This window comes from Chelmon rostratus, chromosome 13, assembly GCF_017976325.1.
Source record: "Chelmon rostratus isolate fCheRos1 chromosome 13, fCheRos1.pri, whole genome shotgun sequence".
Lineage (NCBI taxonomy): Eukaryota > Metazoa > Chordata > Actinopteri > Chaetodontiformes > Chaetodontidae > Chelmon > Chelmon rostratus.
The window spans coordinates 21181085-21206429 of record NC_055670.1 but is presented as its reverse complement, the minus strand read 5'-3'; the positions used below and the strand labels follow the sequence as shown (position 1 = coordinate 21206429).

Sequence of the window (25345 nt, the reverse complement as noted above, 5' to 3'; positions counted from 1 at the left end):
GCCAGCTGCCTCAGTGGACAGGGCTGGTTTGATGTTTACACTGGTAGTTGTAGTGGAGGTGGAAGTGGTAAACACTTGCTATCTGTAAGCACCTTTAGGCAGTGAGGAGCTCCACAAAACAGCAGCAAGTGGTTTGTGACACTGACTCGGCAACACCTCAGCAGCAGTTTAGAAAAGAAAGTATTCACTTTACCCTCTTCACCACCTGCATTTTGTCAACCAATGCAGGGCACTTATACAATATCACTGCTGTAACAATCTGATTTTAATAAATTTTAGGGTTCCACAGCTGCTACTCACCAGGTGGGCCCATAGCACATATGATCTGTATATCCACCAGGTTGATCATCGAGCAATCCTTCATGTCATACCAGTTCCAGTGGTCCAGCCACTGACGCAGCAGCTCCACAGGGGGCTGGGCACCATACACCTCCCTAGCTGGCATGTTCACATCATCCACAAATACCACCTGATAATATAACACAACATTTGATATTTAAAACTACAAAGGTTTTTGTATAGATGTTTAACAGATGCATCTCAAAATAAAATGGTGTTTGTTATAAAAAGGACTACAAATCTTTACAACTGCTAAGATTTTAGTGGCTCACTTCACTGATATGAGCGCCAACTGAAAAACAAACAAGTCATAACAACATAAAACATCATATGAACTTAAGAAAGAGAGAAAGAGGCTGTACCATTTTCTTCCCCAATGGAGGACCGAACACTCCTTTGCGCCGCTTATCTAGCTTAGACATAATAATGTTTTGGGTCTGGGCTGCTGTAGTCTGGGCTGAAAAGTTGATAAATAACGGGCTGTACACATCCTTCTGCAGCTGATTCAATAGGAAGTCCTGGGCAAGAGATATCAGAAATACGAACACAGATTATCATCTCGTAGTTTGGAAGTTTATTGTATATTATCACCATGTACAACACAATAATGCAAAATGGTGACATACCGCCATGGTACTACAATAAGAGATACGATTAGGAAACGGGACACTTATATAAAATAAATAAGTACTGTTTGACAATCGATGGAATGATTGCATGGGTTGGGTAAGCATTTACTCATGAAGTACACGCTTTGTTGTTGTATTGTAGTACAATAATATATGTTTTTATTAGGATATTCTGAACACCTAAAGTGGCTAATGAAGGTCTGGTAATGTGGACTTGACTCAATGAAAAACTGTGCAAACAACGCACTAACTTGATTCTGGCAATGGTTGTGATCAGCTTCATAATCTAATTATATGTGGCATTTAGTGAGCATTTCATTAGATAAAAACTGGGTCTCACTTAATCCCTGAAAATGACTGTGAAATGAAGTAGGGAGTTAGTTGCCCTCTGTGGACATGATTTGAAGTAATGTTCTGCAGGTCAAAAGGGTAAAATCGATGAATTTTTGATTTTGCATGAAGGTTTACAAAAGGGCATTTCACTAAAAGCTAAAGGAGACTTTTTAGAAAGGCCATTTTGATAAAATGCCCTTCCAGACACATTAGCATTTATGTTTCTATGAACAGACACCAGAGAACAGAGAAAGTAGTCATGGGTGATTTGATGTCTTTAGGATAGGATTTGATCTATTATCATGGCACTATCATTATGTACCGTGTGTCATGCTCTAGCTTTCCCTGCGCACATGTGTATAAGCATGCACACAGTGCTCGTAGATATTCTTGTCCCATCATGTGAGTAATGACCTGCATAATTAAAGGGGACTTATGATGTGAATGATCACAGGCTGCAGACATGGTGCATCATCATCCTCTTGTCTAAATTAGAAACCAGTGGCACAGCTTCCTTCTGTCTCACTCAAGAGTCGACTGAGGCAGGTGAAGGAGCCTTGTGTACAGCTGTCTGATGGTTCTGGTGCCAGCATCATGCCAGTCACATTCCTGTGGTCTGAGTAGCTAGTACTCCTTTGTCACTTCTGCCAGATTTGGGAGTCAGCAACTGTCTGCTGGTTCAATGGGACAGAGCTGCTCCACCACACAGACAGGCAGGAAGTCGAGAACAAGGCAGGATCCCCAGTGAGATGATCTCTATTCACCCCAGAGTCTCGAGTTTGAGCACACTAATGGATGAACTAATGAAGCAAAGGGAAGGAGGGGGATTAGTCCTTGATATAAATAGCTGAAGGTCTGCTGAGAGATACTCAGTATTCCTCCAAGGTGGCCATTTCACACCTGGTGTCTGTAGCTGTGTTGCCTCCAAATGATTTGTGTGTTACTTTAGTTTTCTGAGGATGAGACTACACTGCTTAGAAATGAATGCTCACTCACCCTACAGAATGAAGCTATTGATCGCACAAGCAATGTTTTTCTGCATGTCATAATAAAAAATTCTGCTAATAAAAACTGCTTAAATCCATTCCCAATGGAGAACAGAGGACAGGCAGAAATAGAGAGAAAGAGAGCTAAAAAAGCAGACCAAGTTTTTGACCACGTGGCACATTGGGGCAATGTTTTGATGAAAGTTTTGTTTGTATTTTGGGAGTCACATGCATGAGCATGCAGGTTGTGCGATTCCCATTACTGCTGATGGTTTACTGTTATTTTACTGATTGACAGTTTGTGGCGTAAAGGTACCAAAAAATAGCAATGTGCTAGCAAACATAGAGAAGAAGGGCATTGCTAACAAATACACATGAAAACAATAAAGGTTTCAAAATATTGAAAAAGTCATCTTACTGAGAAAGGATATGCATGTTTGTTGGACATCAAACACTTAACACATTTTGGTAAGAAACACTGAATGTAAACATAAATTTTGTTACAGGAAAACAACTTTAAAGTAACATAAAAAAGTCTGACAATATTTAAGATAACTCCCACGATGGATTGAGAATATATACCTGGCAACAGTTGAGAGATTCATTTTCCTGACTGGTCACTGTACAAAATTAATGTTAAGTAGCTCTTGTTGATACTGGATATGGTGCATCTGCATCATTCCTGCTGAACATTTGCTTCTGCTAAAGGCTAAATGCCTTAGTACTTTCTAAATGTTACATTAATGAAGTAATACTGTACAAAGCAGGTGACTCACTGTAATGTAGACACTTTTGCCAGTACCAGTCGGGCCGATGAAAATAGCGGGCCTCTGGTGGGTGATGAGGAGTTCCATCAGTGCCATGTAGCGTACTGTGTTCTCAGTGGGCACAATGATCTCATTGAACTGCATGTCTTTGCATATGGCGGGAGCAGTCTTTAGCTCATCTGTCCACAGCTCCCACCTGCCTGGGCCCTGAAGAGAAAGCCACACTCAGAAAAAGCAAGAACACCCAACACACCAAAGAGACACATAATATCTAGTTTCTGACTGTAGGTAATAACATATGACAATATGGAACACACAAATGGATTTGTCTATGCTGTGAGACATAGACAATACAGGTATTCGAACATAAAATGCCTCTAATCTTAATGTGACCCTTTCCTTGTGAGATGATTCATATCAGTAACCTACAAAAATATCAAAAGTTGATGTACATGAAGGAAATGGCTCTGAAGCTAAATTTGGCACTGACCATCCCATAGCCTTTAGCACTAAATACAAAACCATAGAAATCCTGTATAGTCACACTGCTTCTTTAAATCCATCCATGCCAACTCTTTTACTCTGATCTGCTTGTAAGATAAAACTGACCTCTCCTAAATAGAGGTTTTCTTAGCCCAAACTATCTTATCACAAATGGGCTGTTTGTTGTAAGCTGTTATGGTAACATGCTGATGGGAAGTTTGATGGTATAAACAAAACTACAGCATAATAAAACCATTTGTATTCTTGACTGTGACAGAGATATTTGTTTTTTTTTTGTCATGCTTAACTCCTAATCTGTAAACCACAACTAAAATTTCCCCTTGCTTTTTCCATTAGCAGCTCATGAAGAAGTGCACATTTCAGGCTATGTAAAAAATTGCAGCAAAGTGCTCTCTGCTGCACAATTATCAGAAGCAGGCCTACCTCTTTAATGAAGCGATACTGGTAGACTGTTCCCTCAGTGGGTAGGGGTACTGTGAGTTGTTTAGGTGGAACCTCAACAGTGGCCAGAATGCCATGGCTGGCCCGTGTCTCTTCACTTAAAGGGCCGTTCAATATCTCCCTCACCACTCCATCAAACTTGTCTCGTCCCGAATCATCACAGCTGGCACCCACTGACCACACCAGGCAGAACACAAAGATACCCTGTGTAAAAGGGGAGGAACAACCATCACTGCCTTTTCGACACTTAATCATATTAATTTGTGTATATAATGTGAGTCAATTGTTCCATTAAAGTAGATGTAAAGTAGTACAAGTATATAAATTGTTTTAGTTGGCCTTTGGGTAGGTTTGCTAGTCCATACAGTCGTTGCACCATATTTATGAGCTTTTAATAAAGAAAAACAACTAAGCACTATTATCAGATGAATGCAATGAAGTATAAAATAAAATTTCCCTCTGAAATGTACTGGAGTAAGTGCATTCTAAATTAAAATAAATGCACTCAGTAAGGTGCCAGTCCATCAAAATTATCAAGCGCTTGAGTAAATACACATTTTGCTGCATGTGCTCCTGTGTGGGAGGGACATTTACTGTTCAGTTAACAGGTTGGATGACAACATTAAAGCATCAGTCTGGTTGCTAAAACAGAATCTAATTACTAAGTGAACACGGAACTTGTTTGCATGAGGTGAAGATTATTGTTCCATTATATTCATCAGTATCATAAAATATATCTTGCTTTGCAGCTGAATTTTTTGTACTTCTTATATTTCATCAAATTTTATGTATAGTGCTTACCTGTGGACTTACACAAAATGAACAAATTCATGTTCAAGATGGTGCTTGTGGAGTATTGATAAGTAACTATGTAGACTATGTAAAAAGATACTATCATACTGTAACAAAAGTCAAAGATCAGAAATCCCTGTGTAGAGAGTGTTTGCAGTCAAAAATATCATCATGCAGACAAGGTCTGCAATTGCTGAATTGATCAAATCAAATATACAGTGTACAGATTATTTTACGCGACACCAGAATCCAAAGAGGAGAGATGCCTTTGCTGGGAGGAAACAGCAGGAATACTTCAGGAATTGAAAATTCCTATGGCCTCTTGAGTTATCATGAGCTTAGCAGCCTCATGATAGATCCTGCTGTTAAAAGGCTGATTAATTCAACCCTTTGATAATGACTTGCTGAGAAACATTGGAGAGAGGGTTGGAAAGAATTCATCAGTGCAGTGTGCCACAGGGGGATAATAGCAGTGCTTTCAAAAGACAGGATTCAGAGGTACCACTGGCTCTCGTCAGTCCCTATGATAGAGAACAGTCTTCTTTCACTGACTGCCTCTCTTTTCTCTTGCTGCTCAGCCCAGCAAACCAGTGATTTTACCCATTTAGTGCAGTTTCTCTCTTTATGTAAACCTTTTTTTAGCCCCACCATGTATTTCTGCTTCAACAAGCAAAACCACAGACTTACAACATGAATACAAAGCAAAACAAAACTTGACAATGCAATTTTTTTTACATCAGAAATGTTCTCAATTTGTATTCAGTGAATGTAGACTGTTGACAGTTTGGAGTACAAAGACAGACTGCTTGTGAGTTATTTCTTCTCACCCAAGCACAGAACATACATGCATGGTCAGCTTTGGTCTTTGCGGTGTGTTCAAGTGCAACTTATTGAATGAGATCTGATTAAATGTAAATTGACACATCATTTACTCTTGGATGTCAGCTTGGTCTTTTCGTCAGTTTTTTGTTTGGGTTTATTTTTTTGACTGAATCATATTACACTAATTTGGCAAGAATGCTGTAGGTTAATTATGGAAGTAGACTTGTAACACTTAGACCTTATGAAACAGAGGGATGGTTGTGTTGACACTTGTGGGAGTGGGAAGCACATATTGTATGCGGGGGACTCCTTTCAGGACACTGGGCTGCACTGTTAAACCTCAATCAACTCAATAATTCATGCTGTCTAATCATGCATGATGGTCATTTTATGATGCTGTAGCCACTTGTGGATTATATATTCAATCAATATTGTATTATTATTATTATTATTATTATTATTATTATTATTATTATTATTATAACATTAAGCATGCTTTTAGTTGCACTGTGTAGTGGGTGTGTGCACAAACCTCTAACCAGGAGCAAATATCTTTTTCATTCATGCTCTTGATCTTTGCTTCATCGTGAAACTCATCTATCATACAGTCCATCAGATTCATCAGGGACTTGACTAGATTGGTGTCAGAGGTCGGGGACAGCTCCTGAGATTGAGCGAAAAGAAACAACACACATAAAAACTTGAAAAGAAGTGATGTCTGAGTATACTGCTGGACTCAGAATTAATTAAAAAGTCAGAAATTGACTAAACTTGTCAATCAAGAAATATTGCTGTACAAAACTGAAAAGTAAAACTAAAATAACACAAAAATGGAACTATTTAAAAACCCTAAAAATTAGCTTCTAAAACATGCAGGCAGACAGCATTTCTAAACGTAATAGTTATGGATTTTTGTAATGAGAAACTGAAGCAAAATCTGAGATAGAGTGTGAAAAAATACCTTTAGAGTAAAAACAACATATTCATCTGCAGACCACTTACAGCTAGAAAAAACAAACAAAAGAAACAAAGACATATTTCCTGAGGATGGTTCAGCACCTTCGTGGCTTTTCGAATGAGCTGTATACAGGTGGGCAGTATGCGGTCAAAAAGGGCAGTGATGAGGTCTTTGTGAGCTGCACTGACTGTGGCGGGCAGGGTATGGAGCCAGGACAGCATAAGGGGCCGCCAGCCAAGCATATGAGGCTCCATGTATATCATACCACAGCGAGACACCTGCCACAAACATATCACATCTGAAAATACACATCTACACCAGTGGTACTTAACTCATAAAGAACAATCACTTTATAAGAGATCTGACCAGTACCCATAGCTACAATAGGTTAATGATCAGCAAATTACTTTAAATGCAGTGTATTGCCCTAATCTGACTGAACAGCATAACATTTACATTTATCATATCCTTTATACTGGTATATACTTGAAAAAAGTTTGTGCTGCATATGTGATAGCATGTCCAATGACAATCTCATGAATATATTACAGCCTTTTCCCAAAGAGAAGCTTTTTAATGAGATCCCATAGTTCCAAGTCGCACCCAAGGAATAGCTTCAGAAAGGCATGCAGGTTAAGTTAGAAATACGATAAGCAGAGATGGGTGAAGACATGATGTATGAGCAGTAGCTAAGAGAAATGCAGATATTATAGGAGAGAAAAAGAAAAATAGGGCTTAAAGACAGTGCATGGGGGAGAAAAGTACCTTTCATAGATAAAGAGAAAAAGAGAGGAAAAATGAAGAAAAAAAGACAGAGGCAGAGAGATCAACTGTGCACAAAAGGGACCCTGCACAAAGTGGGGAAAGTTCACTGTGATCACAGAAATGTTGATGCCATGGTGAAAGAAACAGCTGGCAGGCTACAGAGAATCAAAAATAGAAGTCTGTTTTATGTAAAAAAAGCAGAGCCAGGGAGATGCAAAGGTATTCTCTAAAGGTATCCATGTATTGAAATCAAGAGCTTTTGTTACTGCTGCACAACAAAAAACCACAAGGAAAGGTACTATTTAACAAAAAAAAAAGCTTTTTTGTCAAGCAGCAACCTCCAGGGCTGAAAAATGAAGCCAACACGGAAGAGCCAAAAACTGCTGTTCCTCAAATGGCCACTTGAATCTGGTTCCAAAAGTGAGTCAATCCCTATAGACCCCCATATTAAAATGCCCAACTTTATGGGTGAAATAAACATGTTTACAGCCTGGTACGAAAAATAGTTTCGGGCTGATTTTCAAAAGGCGTACTTCCTTGTGACTGTCTGAGCTTAAAAGCATTCATTACACCCATCCGACACTTCAATGAAATTTAAGCAAAGACTAAATATAATCTGTAAATACTGACCCAAGGATTTAATAGATAAAACCAGAAAATATTTTGTATAGTTGTTCCTTTTTTGACAAACTCTACACTGTTTGGGCAGTCAACCGAAAATGGAAGCAGACAGCACCATGGCATGACCACTGAAATAATACTGAATGTGTGTAATAAAGACAGGCATGATGGCATCATGAGCAAAAACATTTGTGTAACTGGAAGGATAATAAGGTGATGTGGGTTAGGAAGTGATGGGCTATATTTCCCAAAATGTGGTCAGAACCAGTGCAGCATAATGTTACAGGAAGAAAAGCACAATCTCAGTGCAACACTTGTATGACTCTAAATGAATAAAATAAGTGATTCATCCTCAGCTATATCCAGAGGTTGGCAACCTTCACTGCTAACAAAATAGAAAAACAAGATACATTGTGATGAAACCCTTAATCGAAGAAAAGGTGCTTCTCACTGTGGCTGGCGATGCCACCTCCAGGTCCATGGGCTCAAAGATGAGGCTCATTTGCGGTGACATCTGAATGATCTCACCGCTCATCAGACACAGCTTCTTGTTGTCGTCAAGTACTGTGTTCATATTCTCAATCCACACGGCATCCACTGGGCCGTCAAAGATAAGCCACTTTCTGTCAGGGCTCTGAGATAAGGAAGAAACAGGATTGCTTACACCTTAAATGAATATTTAAAGCACAGTTTATAGCACAATTATACATGTATACATCAAAAGAAAGGTCACCAGCAGCCACCAATATTGACCACATTGGTGACATCCTGGCCTATCTGCATCATTCATTATAACTAACAAAAAGGTATATAAATAATCATATCAAACAAATATAGCTATGGTACAGCCAAGTAAAATTATGTAATTCTTGGTTTTGAGGCAGCATGACAAATGGAAGGGGGGATGTACTGATGTAAGAAAGCACAACCGATAGACAGTCAGACAGAGAGATAAACACTTAAAGCTTTAAACCCTAGGGAGGCTTTTTACTTCAAGGAAAAGACAAGCTAAATTTACCGGAAGGTTGGCCCCTGCAGTGTTAAAATATGCAAAATTTCCTAAGTATTCATGGAGCTTTAAAGTTTAGAAGAACAGCTTAAATGTGCATTGAAAAGAACTTGCGTTCTACCACTTGGTTTATAAAGACAGTGCCTTTAATCATTTGCTACATACTTTTTTCAAATCTCACAGAAATCTCTGAGCATATTTTCAAGGTCACAAAAAAACCCCTGTGCATTATAATCTAAGCAAAGAATGCTTGCTAAATGAATGAAATTAACACCTACACTGTCATAATAGGGGTTGACAACAAGAGTCAATTCTCCAGTTAAATGGACTGGCAAGGGCTGTGCTTTAAATTGATTTGTTATATATGAAATATAAACAAATGGCGATGCCTGGGCTGGGGCCATCTGGTGCTTGAGAGGGAAGCGAGTTTGCTGTAATGTAATGATCTGACAGAGAGTGTTGGCTCTGAAAAAAAGGAGAACATTGTGTATGCAGTGCGTTTAATACACCACACTGCTGCTGACTCCAGATTAGCGCACGAAGAATTAGTTTAGTAAAATGTGGTTCAGAAAAAAGAGTAAGAGAAAGAAAGACTTTCTCCCAGAGAGGAAAATGAGTTTTTTTGAAACTGAATTAAGACCAGCCTTGTTCTCGTTTTCTATTTTCATTGCATCAGTATGTACTGCCTCCGCTGTCATAACCACTCCTCACACACGTTATTCATTGACAAAAAAACAATTTGTAAAATGACAACTTTATATACAGAGACAATTTTTAAAATGACAAGTTCATTTGGAAACAATCTGAGAATAGGGCGAACAAATGATTTTCCATTACGACGTGCAACCAATGCCATCTGTAAATCGCCTGTCCATGTGTGTCTAGTGTGAATGTGCATGAATGAAAGAACACATGAATTAAAGATCTAAATTTAACAAGACAGCAAAATGTTTCTTTTGTTTACCATGTCACTGCAGCTTTTCTTTCTACCAGCTTGAAATTAATTGGAATGCCGTGCCTATTGTATAATGATCCATCGTGAACTAAGAATGAGCATACGATAATGCATCTAAGTCTCATCTTGCTGTACAGCTCCCTAAAACATGAAACATATGAGTACGTTGCATCTCTGGCCACATCCTAATATGCCACAAGTGCGACATGTTTTAAGATTTTAACCTGTAGGAAGAAAAGCAGGAGTTTTCTGAACTGATCATTATGAAGGAAGCACATGGCTTTAATGTGATAGCATAATTTTACATCTCTACTGTTGTCATCTCAGTGCTGCCTTACTAGTAGGCAACCTGAATGTCTATTTTGAGCAGCTATGTAGCTACACGGTGTCAAGTAGCTGAGACAGAGATATAATTGAAATACTTTTTGCTTCAACTCATGATACGAAGTTGCTTCAAACGCCTGTTTCCATGGAAACAGTATCAGTTTTAAAGCCTGTGATTTATGCTGATATTATGTATCAGTAAAGACGTTGTTTCTTTGACTAGTTGTAGTAATTTATATGTAAGTTCTCTTGAAAAGAAAATGATAATGTCAGAATAAACAACTGATACCTTTGTACAAAAAATCCAGTCACATAGATTCCAGTTACTATGTAAACTAAATCCATAGCTTAAATGTTGATATTATAGTTTCCAGTCATTTCCATTTGAGACTGGTTAGTGTGTTTATTTTCCACTGAAACACTGAAAGACCTGCATTGAAAATTCTGATGATGCCCTTTAGAGTCAAAATAAGTGAAGCCCAGTTTGATGCATTACTTAAATGCTGGGTGCTTACATCAAAAAGAAATCCAGCCGACTGTGATCCAGCTGATGCTGAGCAGTATAACACTGCACTGCATGTTCCTCTGAGAAACATCATCTTTAAAAAATGTTTACATCGCTCCTACAGCTATACCTTTTTCACAAAGACATGCATAGTCGCTTTTTAGTCTTTTGACAGACGCGAAAAAGCTTATAAGTCAAGACTGGTCTGATAACAGTTTCAGAACAACAGTTTTGTGTGTAATAAACTAAACAGAAGATCATATTTTTGCAATGACATTTTAGGATGAAAAAGAAAGTGTGAAAGCCTGAATGAATCTAACAGGGGGCACATTGGGCTCTGTTACCACTGATGTGAAAAGTGACTGCACACAGAACATTATTTGGCCGTGTTGTACATGAACAAAATATAGGCCCTCAGAGGAGCTCTGTGTGTATTTCTGGCAGCCTGTATAAACATAGAGTAGTTTCCCAGGCACAGACTCAATCAATGACCTTGAGAAATCTCACAGAGTATTGTAAGGCCCCTTCCTAGCTTGTGTCCTCTGCCATGTCCTCATTCACCAGGAGGTGTGGCATCTCCACGAGGATAAATGATATGGATTTCCCATTTTCTATCATGACTGAGGGAGCAACTCTGATAAACATCAAAAGGTTTTCAGCTTTTAAGATCCACAATAATACAAACAGAAGAATATTTCTATTTGCTTCATCAAGCCAACAGAAAATACTTGTTTCTGATTGACTGGCAAAAGGCTGTGAAAATACTTTAACTGGGGACCTCAAACATATTTCCAGTTAACCACTCTTCTAAACTGTCTGCAAGATATATTAAATTACAGGCAACCATAGCAACAACACTCTTGATTTGTGCTTGATTACCATTTCAAACACATTTACAATAGAAAAACATTTGTTGTCCAAAACACAAAATAAAGAAAAAATTAAAAAAACAATAATAAATGGGTCTGAGTGTCAAGAATATTGCTGTTATAAAAATAGAGATTGTTGTTATAGATGACAAAATGGACACATCACATGGCATGGCATCACTATGAATCCAATTCTTTTTTCTTCCTTTTGAGGGGAATAAACAAATTTACCACAGTCTCTCCAACAGGATGTGGGTATAAAATAAAATGGTTTCAGTTAAAATCAACATTTTAAGCAATTATTTGTGAATATGCACACTATTAGGCACATGGAAAGCTGTGGTGTTACAGCTTCCATAAATAATTTGCTTAATTGGCACCATATCAGAGTTTGTGCAGCATGAATTATTATATGAAAGAAGAACATTTTATCATACATATAACCATGATTATAATGGATTTCAAGTGCTCTGTATCCAAAAGATGAACAGGTGGTGTGCAACTAACTCTGCACAACGGTAAACATCTGTATGCACGTCTGAAGGAGCCTGTCACTGAGGGAACCTGCTGCTTCACCGGTTAGACTGTACTGTGTGCTTGTTTGCTTGAGTCTGAACCTACAACAGTTTAAACTGCTGTACTCTGGGCAGCCATCTTACCTGGGAGGCAGCGAAGGTTCTGTAGCTGACGGCGAGGATGCCATCAGACCACTCGTGAGAGACGGAGTCAAACTGGCCGTACAGCTGGCCCATGGTGATGGATTTGGGATTGATAACTGTGATTTGTACCTGGTTCTCATCCATCAAACCCTGGTGCAACAACCACATACAGACAAACACACAACAGACATATAGAATACACACAGAGATGTCATAATCTGAAGAAAAAGGGGTGTACAGACAAATACAAATTAGACACTGTAAGTAACTGTCACACATACATACATATATAAATACTCTTGAAAAAACAGGAAAATGAGCATGACGAGCCACTTATTTGACCAACTTGTCTCCACCAAGACTCATAAATTGCATAGAAGATTAGCGTCTGTATGACAGGACTTCTGCTAACTGAGGAAGAGAAGTAAAAACTGCAACAAACGGCTTCTCAGACAGATGGTGTCAGTTTGAGTTAAAAACAATGAGAAAAGTGAGTGGCTGAAAAAAAAAAAAACAACGGCAAGGAGGGTGGGGGTGGGGGGAGGTTGGACATGATCAGTGGATGTGCAGCAACAAGGATGACGATGATAAATGTGGCATTCCCAGGCGTTCCATCAGCAGGCCTTCATCTGTCTCCTTGGTGGGATGCCTCTCAGCCTTCTCAGCCATGTAAATACAACAAGCCAGTCCTGCTCTTCTCTGTGAGATCGATAACTACTAAACAAAGACTACAGCTCTGACAAATTGGATGGATGTGTTTACTTGAGACAAACATGTAGCTCAGATAAGCCTTGGATATTGAGTGTAACACATATTTTTACTTGACATGAAGGTATATATGATTTTTTTTTTTACTGACTGAACAAGTTCATGTCCCAAGGACTCAAGAAAGCCCAAGAAAATCTGTACTAAAACACAATTTAAAAGATGCATGGTTAACAATCTGGAAATTGGGCTTTCAAGGTTAATTCGTGACAGGACCATAATTAATAAGTTGGACCTCAAGGACAACTCTGGGAATACAATAGAGAAAACAAAGTAGTTTACAGTAGCTATTGATCAGGATTTAGTGCTACATAAGGAATCATTAAATATAGGATACAGCTTGCAACCTAACATGCCACTTTTCTCCACTTCTGTTTCCATTCTTTTCATTCTTTTTACAATTCTTTCATAATTTTGCCAAAAACCACAGTTAGCATACCAGCTTGTATTCCTTAATTATTCTTGTCAACATATGGAGAGCAGAGCATCCACCTTCCACTACAGTCTACTAGTTAGATTTAAACAGGACATCATACCTTTTTACAGATGTCATTAAGGGCTGCTGCCAGGACACGATAGGCGCTGGTCTTGCCTCCAAAGGGCTCACCCACCAGCATGAAACCATGCCTCACTATCATCATCTCAAAGATCTGCAGGATTTTCTCAGCGAAGAAATCGGTGACTTGCAGGTTCATGCGCTGGCAGTTTTCCCTGATGGCTTCAAGCAGGATGCGATAGTCCCGTTTTGGAAGCTTGACCCCCGGGAAGAGGTCAGAGGTGATACCCTGAGAGTGAAAGGCAAAGTAGTTGGGGAACAGTGAGGGAGGAATCTTAGGGTTGAGTTGAACACACGTACTTAAACACATTTTTAAACACAACATACAATGGAAACACACAAGCGTACTTACATGCACACACACGCTCACCTTGAGATAGTCAGACAAATGATGGACACATACATATTCAGAAACTCAGAGAAAATAACCTTTCACTCATGCACAGACACATAATCCAGTGAACTGTTCTGACTCAAACAGACTTAAACTGTCATTGTGCATCATGGGTCCAAAGGAACCAACTGGAATTAACATGGGCTGACATCACATGATGTGTATCGCTCCATTAATCAAGACAGGAGAAGCTGCACTCTGTAGCACCTCAAATAGCTTTAGATCATGGGCCAGGAACTTGGGCAGATTGACATCAATAATGGATCTCAGCAACAGGGTGTCTTCATTCTCCTCTGGAAAAGCGAGCTGTTGTGCAACCAAACCGCCCCAAGGAAGATGAGGAGAAAAGGAGATGATTAAATAGGAGTTATAATGACAGAAATATCAAAAAAGTTATATTTAAACCACTAGATTATTAAAAAGAAAGAATCAACAAGGTGTTTCGGTGTTCATCTAAACACCATCATCAGTTGTAAAAAGTGAAAGGAAGTAACTCTGGCAAGAAATACACAAAAAGAAGACACCCTTCTTTGTGTGTAACATGTAACCCCACCCTACTCAAAATAAACTTGCGTGTTTTGCATTAAAATGTTACCAAGTCCATTATGAGGATGAGGCAAGACATTACAGTCAGCTACAGCATGTTCATATTTACCTTTTAACTTGCTCAGCACTACTTTCATCAACACAGACAAGGCAAGAGTTGAGAAACAGTTGCCTCTCAGCTAGGCAAAGATTGTTCTACTTTATGGAAACATGTTTTACTGGAAAGAAAATGTCATTAAAATCTCTAAAAATGTCACAATAACAGTATGACGCATTAAAAAGCTGACACCAGGACTGTTTTGAGGAAAAAAAATCACGCAAATGAACAGAAAATTCAATTACACCACATTAAAATGAATCTGCATTAAGATACCTTAAGGTTTCCAGCAGCAGTCAGCACAGACTTGACAGCCCTCATTCCATAGTCATAATGATGCTGTGAGGAGAGCTGCTCTGAACAGAGTCGATAAGTTGCCACAATTTTCACAGACAGGGGCCGTGCAGTCACAAAGCCGCACGAGTAGAGCACAATCTCTGCAATCATTGCATAGTCCGGTACCATCATAGCCACAGTCCTGAACAGAGCCTGGTGTAAAGAGACACTTTTGCTGAATGGAAACAAGTATTTCAAAACATTTTAAAGCGAAGGTCTGTATTTTTTATGCTCTTTTAGTTGTATTTTAAAAGTTTTTACATAGGTAGCATTTTGGGAGAGGCATAAAACACACCTATATTTCTAACTACTTTTAGCTAAGAAACACAGAATGCTGATCTTCCAACTGTATGTGAAAATGCCTCAAACGTTGTGTTCCAGAAATCCATGTTTGGACATTTAAAATAGAAGGAATAGTTGAGAAACTGATACAGTACTTTGAGGTTATCTGGTAGCTCAGAACGTCCAGCGTAGCCAGGATTCATAGTAATGAACACAGCACAGGAGGGGTCCAGTTTTAGCTCTGTCCCTTCAAACATCAGTATCTCAGTATGCGCAGCGATTCCTGAACACACAGATGCAGTACGATACAGTATGTATTAATTTGTACTCTTGACTCTGATGAAGACAGTTGAAAAGAAGGGTAGATTACACCATTTAAAGCTCCAGTCTTCATTCCCACTGCTGATTCAGGGCACTGCCCTGACACTTTCGGGTAATGAGCACAGCCTGAGGGACATATCTGTAGACACCATGTCCTGCACAACTGTGCGCCGCATCAGTAGATGACAAATGCACGTGCCTATCAGAGACATGTCATGGGCCTGTGCATACCTCATTGTACATACAAATACAAATGCACACCTTAACAGTTATGTTAATGGGCCACAGGCTTAGAAGCTTTCACTTTTGTCACAACCTACAGCTTAGGTCAGACAAGTGATGTTAGGTCAATTTTATTTAGCCCAAAGTCACAAATTTGCTTGAAAAGGCATTATGTACAAATCACAACACCATTTGGATAAACTTGGAAAAACTAAAAACAAATGTGAAAAATAGTTTAGCTGTAGCAGAAGTTAAGTAACAGAAACCTATTAGCATTTTCAAACTTTAGTTTTGAGCTAAGAAAAATCTGTATACCCCTTTGGCTCTTGCATGTTATGGCAAGTCACTCGATGCCTGTAGAACACATAGGACACACTGCTGCGCAGCGTTGAACAAAGTTATGCTTGAAGTTCTGCTGGCCAGCCTACACAAACTGCCTTAGCTCTGTGTTGCATCTCTTTGTAGTCAAAAACCTGCTTTTTTACTGATGAGAATATGCCAAACTATTTTCTGATATACTGCTGGCTTATGCAAAGATCAAAGGGGGGGAAAAAAGACAGAAAGTCAAAAAAACAGCACAAACCTCTCTGTATGGTGAGAATCTGTTGAGCCACCACAGACAGTACCTCCAAGTCAATGCGGTTAAACTCATCAAAGCAGGCCCAAGCTCCGCAGGACAAAAGGCCCTGGTCACACACACACACACGCACACACACACACACATTGGCACATGCATACACACATTTCAGTAGGGTCTACACAATTTCAGTGTAAAAAGAAACTGGTATTTTTTGCAGTCATTTAGTGTGGCTCTTGTGGCTTCCCACATTCAAGACACACACATAATGACATATTAATATTCGACAGTTCTTCTTACACCTGCAATACAATATTGTGACAGGACGAATGTACATGTGTAACTGACTGCATATATTTCACATTTCATTTTTATTTCTATGCCATTATACTTTATGTGCATAATGGTCGGCAAACACAGATTCATTACCACACTGCAGTATATCTGTAAGGATAGATTGTAGTGGTGTGCAGACAATGACATCAGTGTTTGTATGCCATTCTGTGACAGGAAGAAATAAGAATGGGAGGGAAATGTAACCTCTGTGTCTCCCTCTTATGATGTGACTCTCTTAAGTGTTGATAGTTATGCTAGTAGTATATCCTAAGGTGTAACTATCTGTCCTAGAGCACTTCCATCAAAAAGAAGGCAACAGCATCAGGAAATACAGTATTTACTTTGGATTCACTATCAGAAGTAAATCAGATGTAAACAGTTTTTCTACATGCTTGGTTTCACTAGTGTGTAGGAAAGAGGTTTCCTAGTGTTCAGTTTTAATTGATGATTGATGTGTGTGAGAGCTAAAGCTTGGGTTGCAAGGGGTAAGAAAATTCTAGCAATTCTAATTAATAGTACAAACTGTACTCACTTTGAAGAACTTGCCCAGAGCAATGTAGTCCAGTCCATCAGAGCAGTTGAAGACCACACACTGCTTGGCCACAGCTTTGGCCAAGTCTTTGGTTGTCTCTGTTTTGCCAGTGCCAGCTGGGCCCTCAGGGGCGCCTCCCAAATGGAGGTGGAGGGCACCAAACAAAGTGCTGAAGTAGGAGAAACAGATTGGAGAAAGCTCATGTAATACTTTATGGCCTGTCAGTAATTCATGTCATTATGTGTATCCTCAGTGCGCTATATATTTTCATCGACAGAAATCTGTCGAAATAGGTCCACTCCGGCCCACTGACAAAGCATTTAGTAGGATACTGAAGTGACTGAGAGTCTTTATGCAGGAAAGCTGTATAGTGGAAGGTGGCAGCTTTTGAGTGCACACATTGCAATCTAATACTTACACATACTGTAAGTATGTTTTGCATTGCAATACAGGGATTTGGCAAATAATGTATTAGAGAATTGAGGCGGTGACTGTTGTTAAGGGTTTCAAAACAAACTCTAAACGCTGACCACATAAGATTTTTGAAGCCATAACCAAAGTTTCTGCAAGATGAAGCACACTGTATACTTGTCATTTAAGTGTCATTGTACATTGCTGTAAGCATCACCAGCAAATAAACCTTAGAAAAAGACAGGGAACTGGGGTGCTTGTGTAGCAGCTTTTACCGGTAGCAGCGGTCAGTGAGTGGGGTAATGACCAGGCGTGGAGTGTTGCCGAGGTATTCATAACCATAAGGCAATCCAGCATTGATCATCTTGGTCTGAAGGTGATTCTCCTACACAGGGTGTGATACAGAGTTCAGAAGTCAATCACTGGGTATGTATCACCAGTTGACATGAACCCTCTAACACTTCCCCTGCCCCTTTCACATACCACCCAGTAGTAGCGCAGTTGGCTGAGCCACTCAAAGTCATTCTCGTCACTTATTCCCTTTTGAACCAGTGTAGCGAGCACATCCCTGGCATGGACATCCAGAACAACAAGAGCTCCGAGGGTCACCCGGTTCTGCTTGGATAGCTTGCCACGTACAAGTGCCACAATGTCGTCAATTTGTCTATTGTTCTGCTCCAGGTAGGCATCCAAGGCCTGAGGGAGAGAAGTATGATTAAATAGAAGGCAGAGCATGCTGGAGCTTAGCAAGAAAAAAAGGGACCCCATCTATGAAGGTCAGAAGTTTGATCGCTGCAAGAAAGTCCATCATTGTCAAAACATCTATGAGAAAAGCACCACACTTTTCCTTCTTTTCTGGGTGCTATTACTGGCTGGGCACAATCTTCACCTTATGAGGTAAAATGTACAAACTTGTGTCTTAAAGGACATTTAAAAAAAGGAAAAAAAATACAATATGTACATAAAACCTGCGATACAAAGGGTTGTGCAGTCCACCTTTATAAAACAGCATTATACCGCAACTGGTTATGGCAGCAGGCCTCTGCTGGCTACATCAGCTAAATAAGATTTGTCATCTTATGAGATATAGGTGCTCTTCATTTGATGTGACAGCTTGAATACAGTTTATAATCCTAATTCAGCCCAGTTGTTCCCATATCCATTTCAGTTTCCGTGTTTAAAGCTGAACCGTTTTGGATTAAATGACAGCTTGTAGACAGTGCCACTAGCTAAGTCATCACTGTACTTATTGAAAGGTACGCTGTTTGTCACATAGTTTACCCAAGACTGATCAGACTTTGTTGACCTCAACTTGACAACCTCTAAAAATATTTTAGCTGCTTCTTGCGCTCTGTCTGACATGAGCTCCTTCACAGCATACGTTGCCATGGTTACAGCTTTGATACAGACAACATGGAACTTCAGAGCATACTGTACATGATTTGTTTCAGTATGGACGGGCTATTTTTTCTATCCAGATGGTTAGGATTCTTGAAAGACGTTCCAAACAGCACTAAGTGTTGTTAAACAACATTCTGGGTTTTTAACATAGTCCGGGACTTATCTATTTAAGAAAAACAGATGCTCAGCCCTGTGACTTCAATGTAATGGCAACACTTTACATGAGAGCCCTCTGTATGAAAAATCCCCAGCAACAATTTTAATTGCCTTATACTATGAAAAAGGATCTTAGCCCAACACTAGATACAGTATGTTAACTGTAATTCAGAATGCTGTACATAATGCATGTAAACAAATACCATAAGCACCTTCTGTCCTGAATTAATGGCTTCATGAATATTTTTCGTCCAGTAGACCTGTGAGACACACAGCACCGTCTGGCCTGGCCAAGCACGCACCCAGTCAATCCTCAGCTCTTTGGGGTATGCCTCGATTGCCTCCCCAATTACCTACAATGGACCACAACAGGAACAGAGGCTTTAACTCACTACTATGTGTATCATGGAAGATATTAGAAAGCATATGGGGAGATGCCTTGAATGTGCAGGTTCAATTATGGTGTCAAAAACTGAGTCAAGTGTGTTAAAATTGTACTTCAACATCGCAAAAAAAAAAAAAAATGTATTTATTCCCATATATAAATGTAGCTAAAACATCTAGTAAAGAATAACAATACACACAACTGTCATGATCTGTGCTTGCCACGTCTGATATATGTTGGTTTTTCTTTGTTCTGTCATGGCCCGTGCGGTGCACACCTGTTTTTTGTTGAAGATTCCCCTTGTGTGTTGTCTTTGTCTGGTTTTTGTCACATCCTGTTTTATTTTGAAGGCTCAAGTTATGTTTCTTTGTGTGCTTTACTTCCTGTGTTTTCCCGCCCTTGTGATTGTCTAGTCGTTTTCACCTGTGTGTCATTAGTTGTCCCTCCTTGTGTATATAAGTCTGTGTCTTTCCCCCAGTCTTTGTCGCATCGTTGTCTGCATTACCTTGCTGTTTGCGTCACCTTAATTGTCTGTGAATCCCTTGCCTTTGCCCATGCCTTCAGTAAGTGTTTGTCCATTGTCTTTGGTTCGTCTGTACCAAGTTTCATGTTAAGTGTTTGTCCTCCGTGTTCTTGTGTAGTCCATGTTCCCTAACCTTGCCACAGTCCCTGTTAGTTTGTTTCTAGTCTTGTCTTAGTCATGCCAGGTTTCATGTGTGTGTGTTTCAAGCATTGTCTTAGTCATGCCATGTGTTTTGTTAGCAAGTCTCTAGTGCTGTCTTTGTCTTTAGCCATGCCCCGTTGAATTTTGTGTTTGTGTGTTGTGTTTGATCAGTGTTTCCCTGTGTTGTCTTCGTTCTCTGTGTAAGCCCTTTACCCTAGTGTGTGTTTATTCATAGTTTCCCGAGTTTTGGTTTTCCTTGTGTTAAATAAGTTAATTTATATCTGCGCCCCCTTGTGTCTGCATTTGGGTTCAACCCCTTAGTTCCCCCTTAAATCCATAATTTCCTGACAACAGCACCTTATGGAGGGAGGCAATCATGCCATTCTCTAGTTCCAGAAGCCACTTCTCCACCTGGCCCCTGGCTTTGGAGGTAGAAATGATATCCAGCAGCTGCACTACTTCACCCTCACTGCTTTTCATGTGGGTGATGTCCAGCACATCAGTGAACACCACACTAGCAATGCCTTCAAAGCACTTCTTCAGATGGGGCTGCACCCTGGAATAGAGACAAGAAAATATAATCACTTAGGTATTGTCTAATGTCTAGAGTATATCTGATCTAATGAGTGAAGTATATCCAACAGTGGCCCTAAACAATGTACTGTAAGTTAAATCATGTGGACACATATCTATTTCCATTTAAACCAATTAAGTTATTTTCAATATTTTCGCTCGTTGCCCAAGCTTTACTCACACTTTATGCACACAAGTACGTGATTGTGTGCTTGATTGCAATCTTTCTCAAAATGCCTGAGTGCACAGCAGAACTGCACATGAATGAATCCAGTGTAGACAGTGACAGATGACTACAGATGTTGCTGTTGAGCTGTTCATTTGCTGCTTTGACTGCGCAACCAGCAAGACAAGAAGTAAATTGTCAGTATTGTCAGGATCAATATTACCTAGACATATTTCTATGTTTTTATGTACTTAAGGCTCCGATGTGTAGAATCTGAGAAACTTCTGATTTTAGTTATAACAGTTTGTACAAAACACACATATATTCCCTCTCCCTTCTCCCTCCAGATCACACCCAGGAAAAGATGGGTGAATGGCTTGAAAGTACATGCACCAGTCATCACCAGGATTGTCTCAACTGTCTACAAATAAAGCAGACATCATAATTTGAAAGATTACAATCACATAAAAACTCCACACATAGGGACTTTTAATGGGTATAGGTAACCCATACAGTTAGGGTGGTTTATTAGTTCGCATCACTCAGTATTCATGCTGCTTTTTGCAGATAATGTTAAAATGTGTATTTATTATATAAAGGAATAACGATGCACACAGTCTGAATGTCTGTCCCCCTCCTGTGAAATCATAAAAAATGAAAAAAGACTGCAGACTTTGTCTCAAAGCTACAACACATTTTTACTGTTTCTGATCCCACACCTCCTTTTCTTAGATCAGGTCCCGTGTTATAGGACAATTGCCCTTGAGCATGACTGCATTTCCACCTGAAAACTAACGGACAGGTTTTTAAGTGGTCAAACTAAACAAGGTTTAATGAGATAACTACACCACTGGCAATCTGTGCTCAGATGTGATGGTTGCCCTAGTCATATTTCATCAGTACATTATAAAAAACAGTAGTTTACAACCCATAAGAAGCAAAAAAAAATCTAGTGAATGGACCTTGAGTCAAGATTATTTTGGTAAACTACTAATTACAAGGTCACAAATGAATTTTAATGGTCTCACAATTATATTCAAGTGTGGTTTACTCCATTAAATCACAAGTCTTTTTTACATTTCATTTACATTTTTACTGTTTGCATTTTCACACATACATTTAATTAGAGACCTATTATTTATCTGTAACATCTAAGGACTGAATTTATTAGTTTGTCAGAGTACCTCCAACAGATGAGACAAGTCGAAAAAATTAGGAGTTCGTTTTATAGAAATCTCTGAGACAAAAGCAAGCCCTCTTGCTGTACAGACTAGGTCCTAGTCTTTTCCCTATGTACATGCATCCCCTTGGCCAAATCATTCAATGAAACATACAATACATACAACATTACCTTCCACTGTTATGCTGACGACACACAGCCTTATCTCCCCCTGAAACAAAACAACGAGTCTAATCTGGACAGTCTCATGAACTGTCTTGAGGACATAAACTGTTGGATGGCAAAAAACGTCCTACAGCTGAATGAAAGAAAGTCCTCCTGACTCCATTAAGCTAATAACCAACAGTCCTTGGCAACCTGTCCACCCATGTCAAAGCCCTTGTCAAAAACCTTGGTATCATATTTGATTCTGCTTTTAAGTTTGGCAAGCAAATTAATGCATTAAAAGCCAATTTTTCCAGTTTTGTACTATTGCCAAAACCAAGCTGTTTCTCTCTTTCAGAGATCTTGAGAAAGTAATTCACACATTTATATCCTCCTGTTTGAACTACTGCAACTCCTTGTATACTGGGATTAGTCAGTAGTCCCTGTCCTTCCTGCAACTGGTCAAGAACGCACCAGCAAGGTGCCCAAAGGAGAGACCATATGACCCCTATTCTGGCCTCTCTCCACTGGATGCCAGTATGATTCAGAATTGATTTTATGGTTCTCTTATTTGTTTATAAATCCCCTATATTGCAGACCTCCTAAGCCTTCATTCTACCTCCAGGTTCCTCTGGTCAGCTGACTTGGGGCTCCTGGCTGTCCCACAATCTAAACTTAAGCTCATGGGTGACCACACCTTTGCTGTTGCAGCCCCAAGACTCTGGAACAGTATCCGCCTTCAAAACGTAATTTTATCGAATAGCGTTTCAATCCTCCTGATGTGCATGTGTTGCTCCTATGTCTATAAATAAATTTGACTTGACTTGACATGCACCAATGCTGTTAATTGTAATCAGGGATAATGACTAATATAATAGAAATATCCTTATGATTGTTTGCACAATTATGCCAACGTGTCAAAGCTGTTTACCTTGTCAGGTCCTTGGTCTCAGAGAGGATTTCCAGCAGCTCCTCATTTGACAGGAAAAAGAACCGTGGAAAATAGAGCCTCTTCTTCTCCAGGTAGTTATTAAGACCTTTGAGGATCATCTCCAGAAGCTCATTGGACTTTTTTAGCCTCTCTAGCATCTTGTCAATGGCTATCACTGCCAACACGTGCTTGTCCTGACACAGACAGGAGAGAATAGCATTTAATTGGTTAAGTACTGTAAAGCCTTTTCTAACAGAATACTCAAGTCTGCTCTTTCTGCAAGAAAGCAAAATTTTATCACATTTACTCCCCTGTTAAATGACATGATCATCTGTAAAACAGCCTACAGAGTATGTGTTGCACAGAATCCCACCCTAACTTAAAATTCTACAAATAAGGAAAATTCTAAGTACTGGCAATATACTGTAGTAGTTCATTAAGAAAACATATGACAGGAACGTGGCGTCTTGTGTTCATGTTTATCCAGCAGTGTAGTGTTGTCACTGCTGCCTTGAAGGTAACACTATAGCAACATCCACTCTATGTTCCACCGTGAGGCCCACTTGTCACACAGTGCCCAAAAAAATCTATGATGGGACATTAATAGAGATTTCACCTGAGGCCTGTCTAGCACCTATGAAATATTTCAGCTTTAATATCATCCCATCTGTACACTAATTCAATATCCTCTGGAACTGTCACCCCCAGGAAGTGCCTAAATAAAAACTCTATCTAATCTTCAAGGTTGGACGAGTGAATGCCTGAACCTGCTCATATGAAAACGTTGTTGATGCTGAAACGAAGCATACAGCCTGATATCATCTTCTGAATGGAATGAAATAAAAGGCACGAAGGAGGAGAATGCAGAGCTAGCAGGGAGCTAAAGTGAAAAACATGGAGCAACATAAGAACATGCTATCTCTGCCTTTTATGGCTGACAACTCTTAACAGACATAAAAGGTAGAGATGTTGAAAACAGAGAGCTATCTTTGTTTTGTTGCTCTATAGTATTTTAAACCATCTGCCTATAAACTTTTCATTTATAGACCACTTCACCCTGCAAGAAATAACACTACTCTTCTAAATGATGCAACACATGTCAAAATGGTTTCTACCTTTTGCAAATGGAAAAAATATAAATTGTAATAAGCTGCTAATATAGCTGAATAGCTAGCCTACAAAAAGGATGGTGTGCTTTCATCTTTGTTGGATGTCATAAATTAGCTATGACCCTGTTTTTGCTTTGTAACTATAGACAACTGGATGTCCAAGCACTGAAACATGAAACTATCTACATGTCATATATGTCTTGATAAATATGATGTTGCCACATACGCAATGATGTTATTACAATTCTGAAGAAAAAGAAAGAAAACGTATACAGCAACTATTCATGTTGGGCAGTGTGTGTAATACAAACAGTTCTACAGTAAAAGATTATCTGGAAAATCTACAATCAATAGTGCTAGAAAAGCAGCAAAGGAGGAGGATGTACATTATTGCATTCGCTTTGACTTGGCACAGCTTCTGTTTTGTGTCAAAGAAGGGCAACAGTCCATTAAATGGAGGCACAGCCACTGAAAGATCTCTTCAAGGTCTGTTAGAAACCACAACCACAAAGAGTATCTAGAATGTGATAATTATTATTTTTGATCTCTCATGATTTGGTATTGATGTTGTATGATGTGGAAGTAGGCTGTTGATTTATGGCAAAGTGACTTTTCCTCATATGGGGTCACTATATAATACAAGTAATAAACAGAGATTAAAGTCATTTAGATGATTTTTTTTTATGGGGCAATAGTTTGTAGAAAAGACTACAGCGACGGACACTCATTTTAAAGCTAAATCAAACAATCAAGCTTTGACTGTATTTCAATGGGCTATACAATTATACTGGCTGAGGGTGTCTGATTGATGAACTGCGATTCTGGCTTTTCATAGACTTCATCAGACTCGTGATTTTGGGCCATTCTCTAAGAGGGCGATGTAATAAGAGGGCTATTTTTATATTCAGTCTGCCAGCGGGAAGCTATTCATGAGCACAGTGAAGGGATAACAATGTTCTAATGCATGTATTATGTGTGATAAT

At 39.3% G+C, this 25345-nt stretch overlaps 1 protein-coding gene across 1 annotated transcript in view; it reads right to left on the bottom strand.

Moving 5' to 3' along the window:
- Window positions 1-25345, bottom strand: part of dnah7 (dynein, axonemal, heavy chain 7) — a 71861-nt gene that overhangs the window by 31658 nt on the left and 14858 nt on the right. Inside the window, exons 20-38 of the mRNA XM_041950039.1 lie at window positions 23254-23447; window positions 20617-20815; window positions 19423-19563; window positions 18137-18349; window positions 17929-18038; window positions 17243-17411; window positions 16381-16483; window positions 15410-15537; window positions 14913-15125; window positions 14201-14299; window positions 13580-13828; window positions 12279-12428; window positions 8409-8591; window positions 6673-6849; window positions 6146-6277; window positions 3982-4203; window positions 3064-3261; window positions 702-857; window positions 301-469 (exon numbers count right to left, since the gene is read on the bottom strand). Coding sequence (XP_041805973.1) covers window positions 301-469; window positions 702-857; window positions 3064-3261; window positions 3982-4203; window positions 6146-6277; window positions 6673-6849; window positions 8409-8591; window positions 12279-12428; window positions 13580-13828; window positions 14201-14299; window positions 14913-15125; window positions 15410-15537; window positions 16381-16483; window positions 17243-17411; window positions 17929-18038; window positions 18137-18349; window positions 19423-19563; window positions 20617-20815; window positions 23254-23447 — 3205 coding nt within the window. The remainder of the gene's footprint in view (window positions 1-300; window positions 470-701; window positions 858-3063; window positions 3262-3981; window positions 4204-6145; window positions 6278-6672; window positions 6850-8408; window positions 8592-12278; window positions 12429-13579; window positions 13829-14200; window positions 14300-14912; window positions 15126-15409; window positions 15538-16380; window positions 16484-17242; window positions 17412-17928; window positions 18039-18136; window positions 18350-19422; window positions 19564-20616; window positions 20816-23253; window positions 23448-25345) is intronic.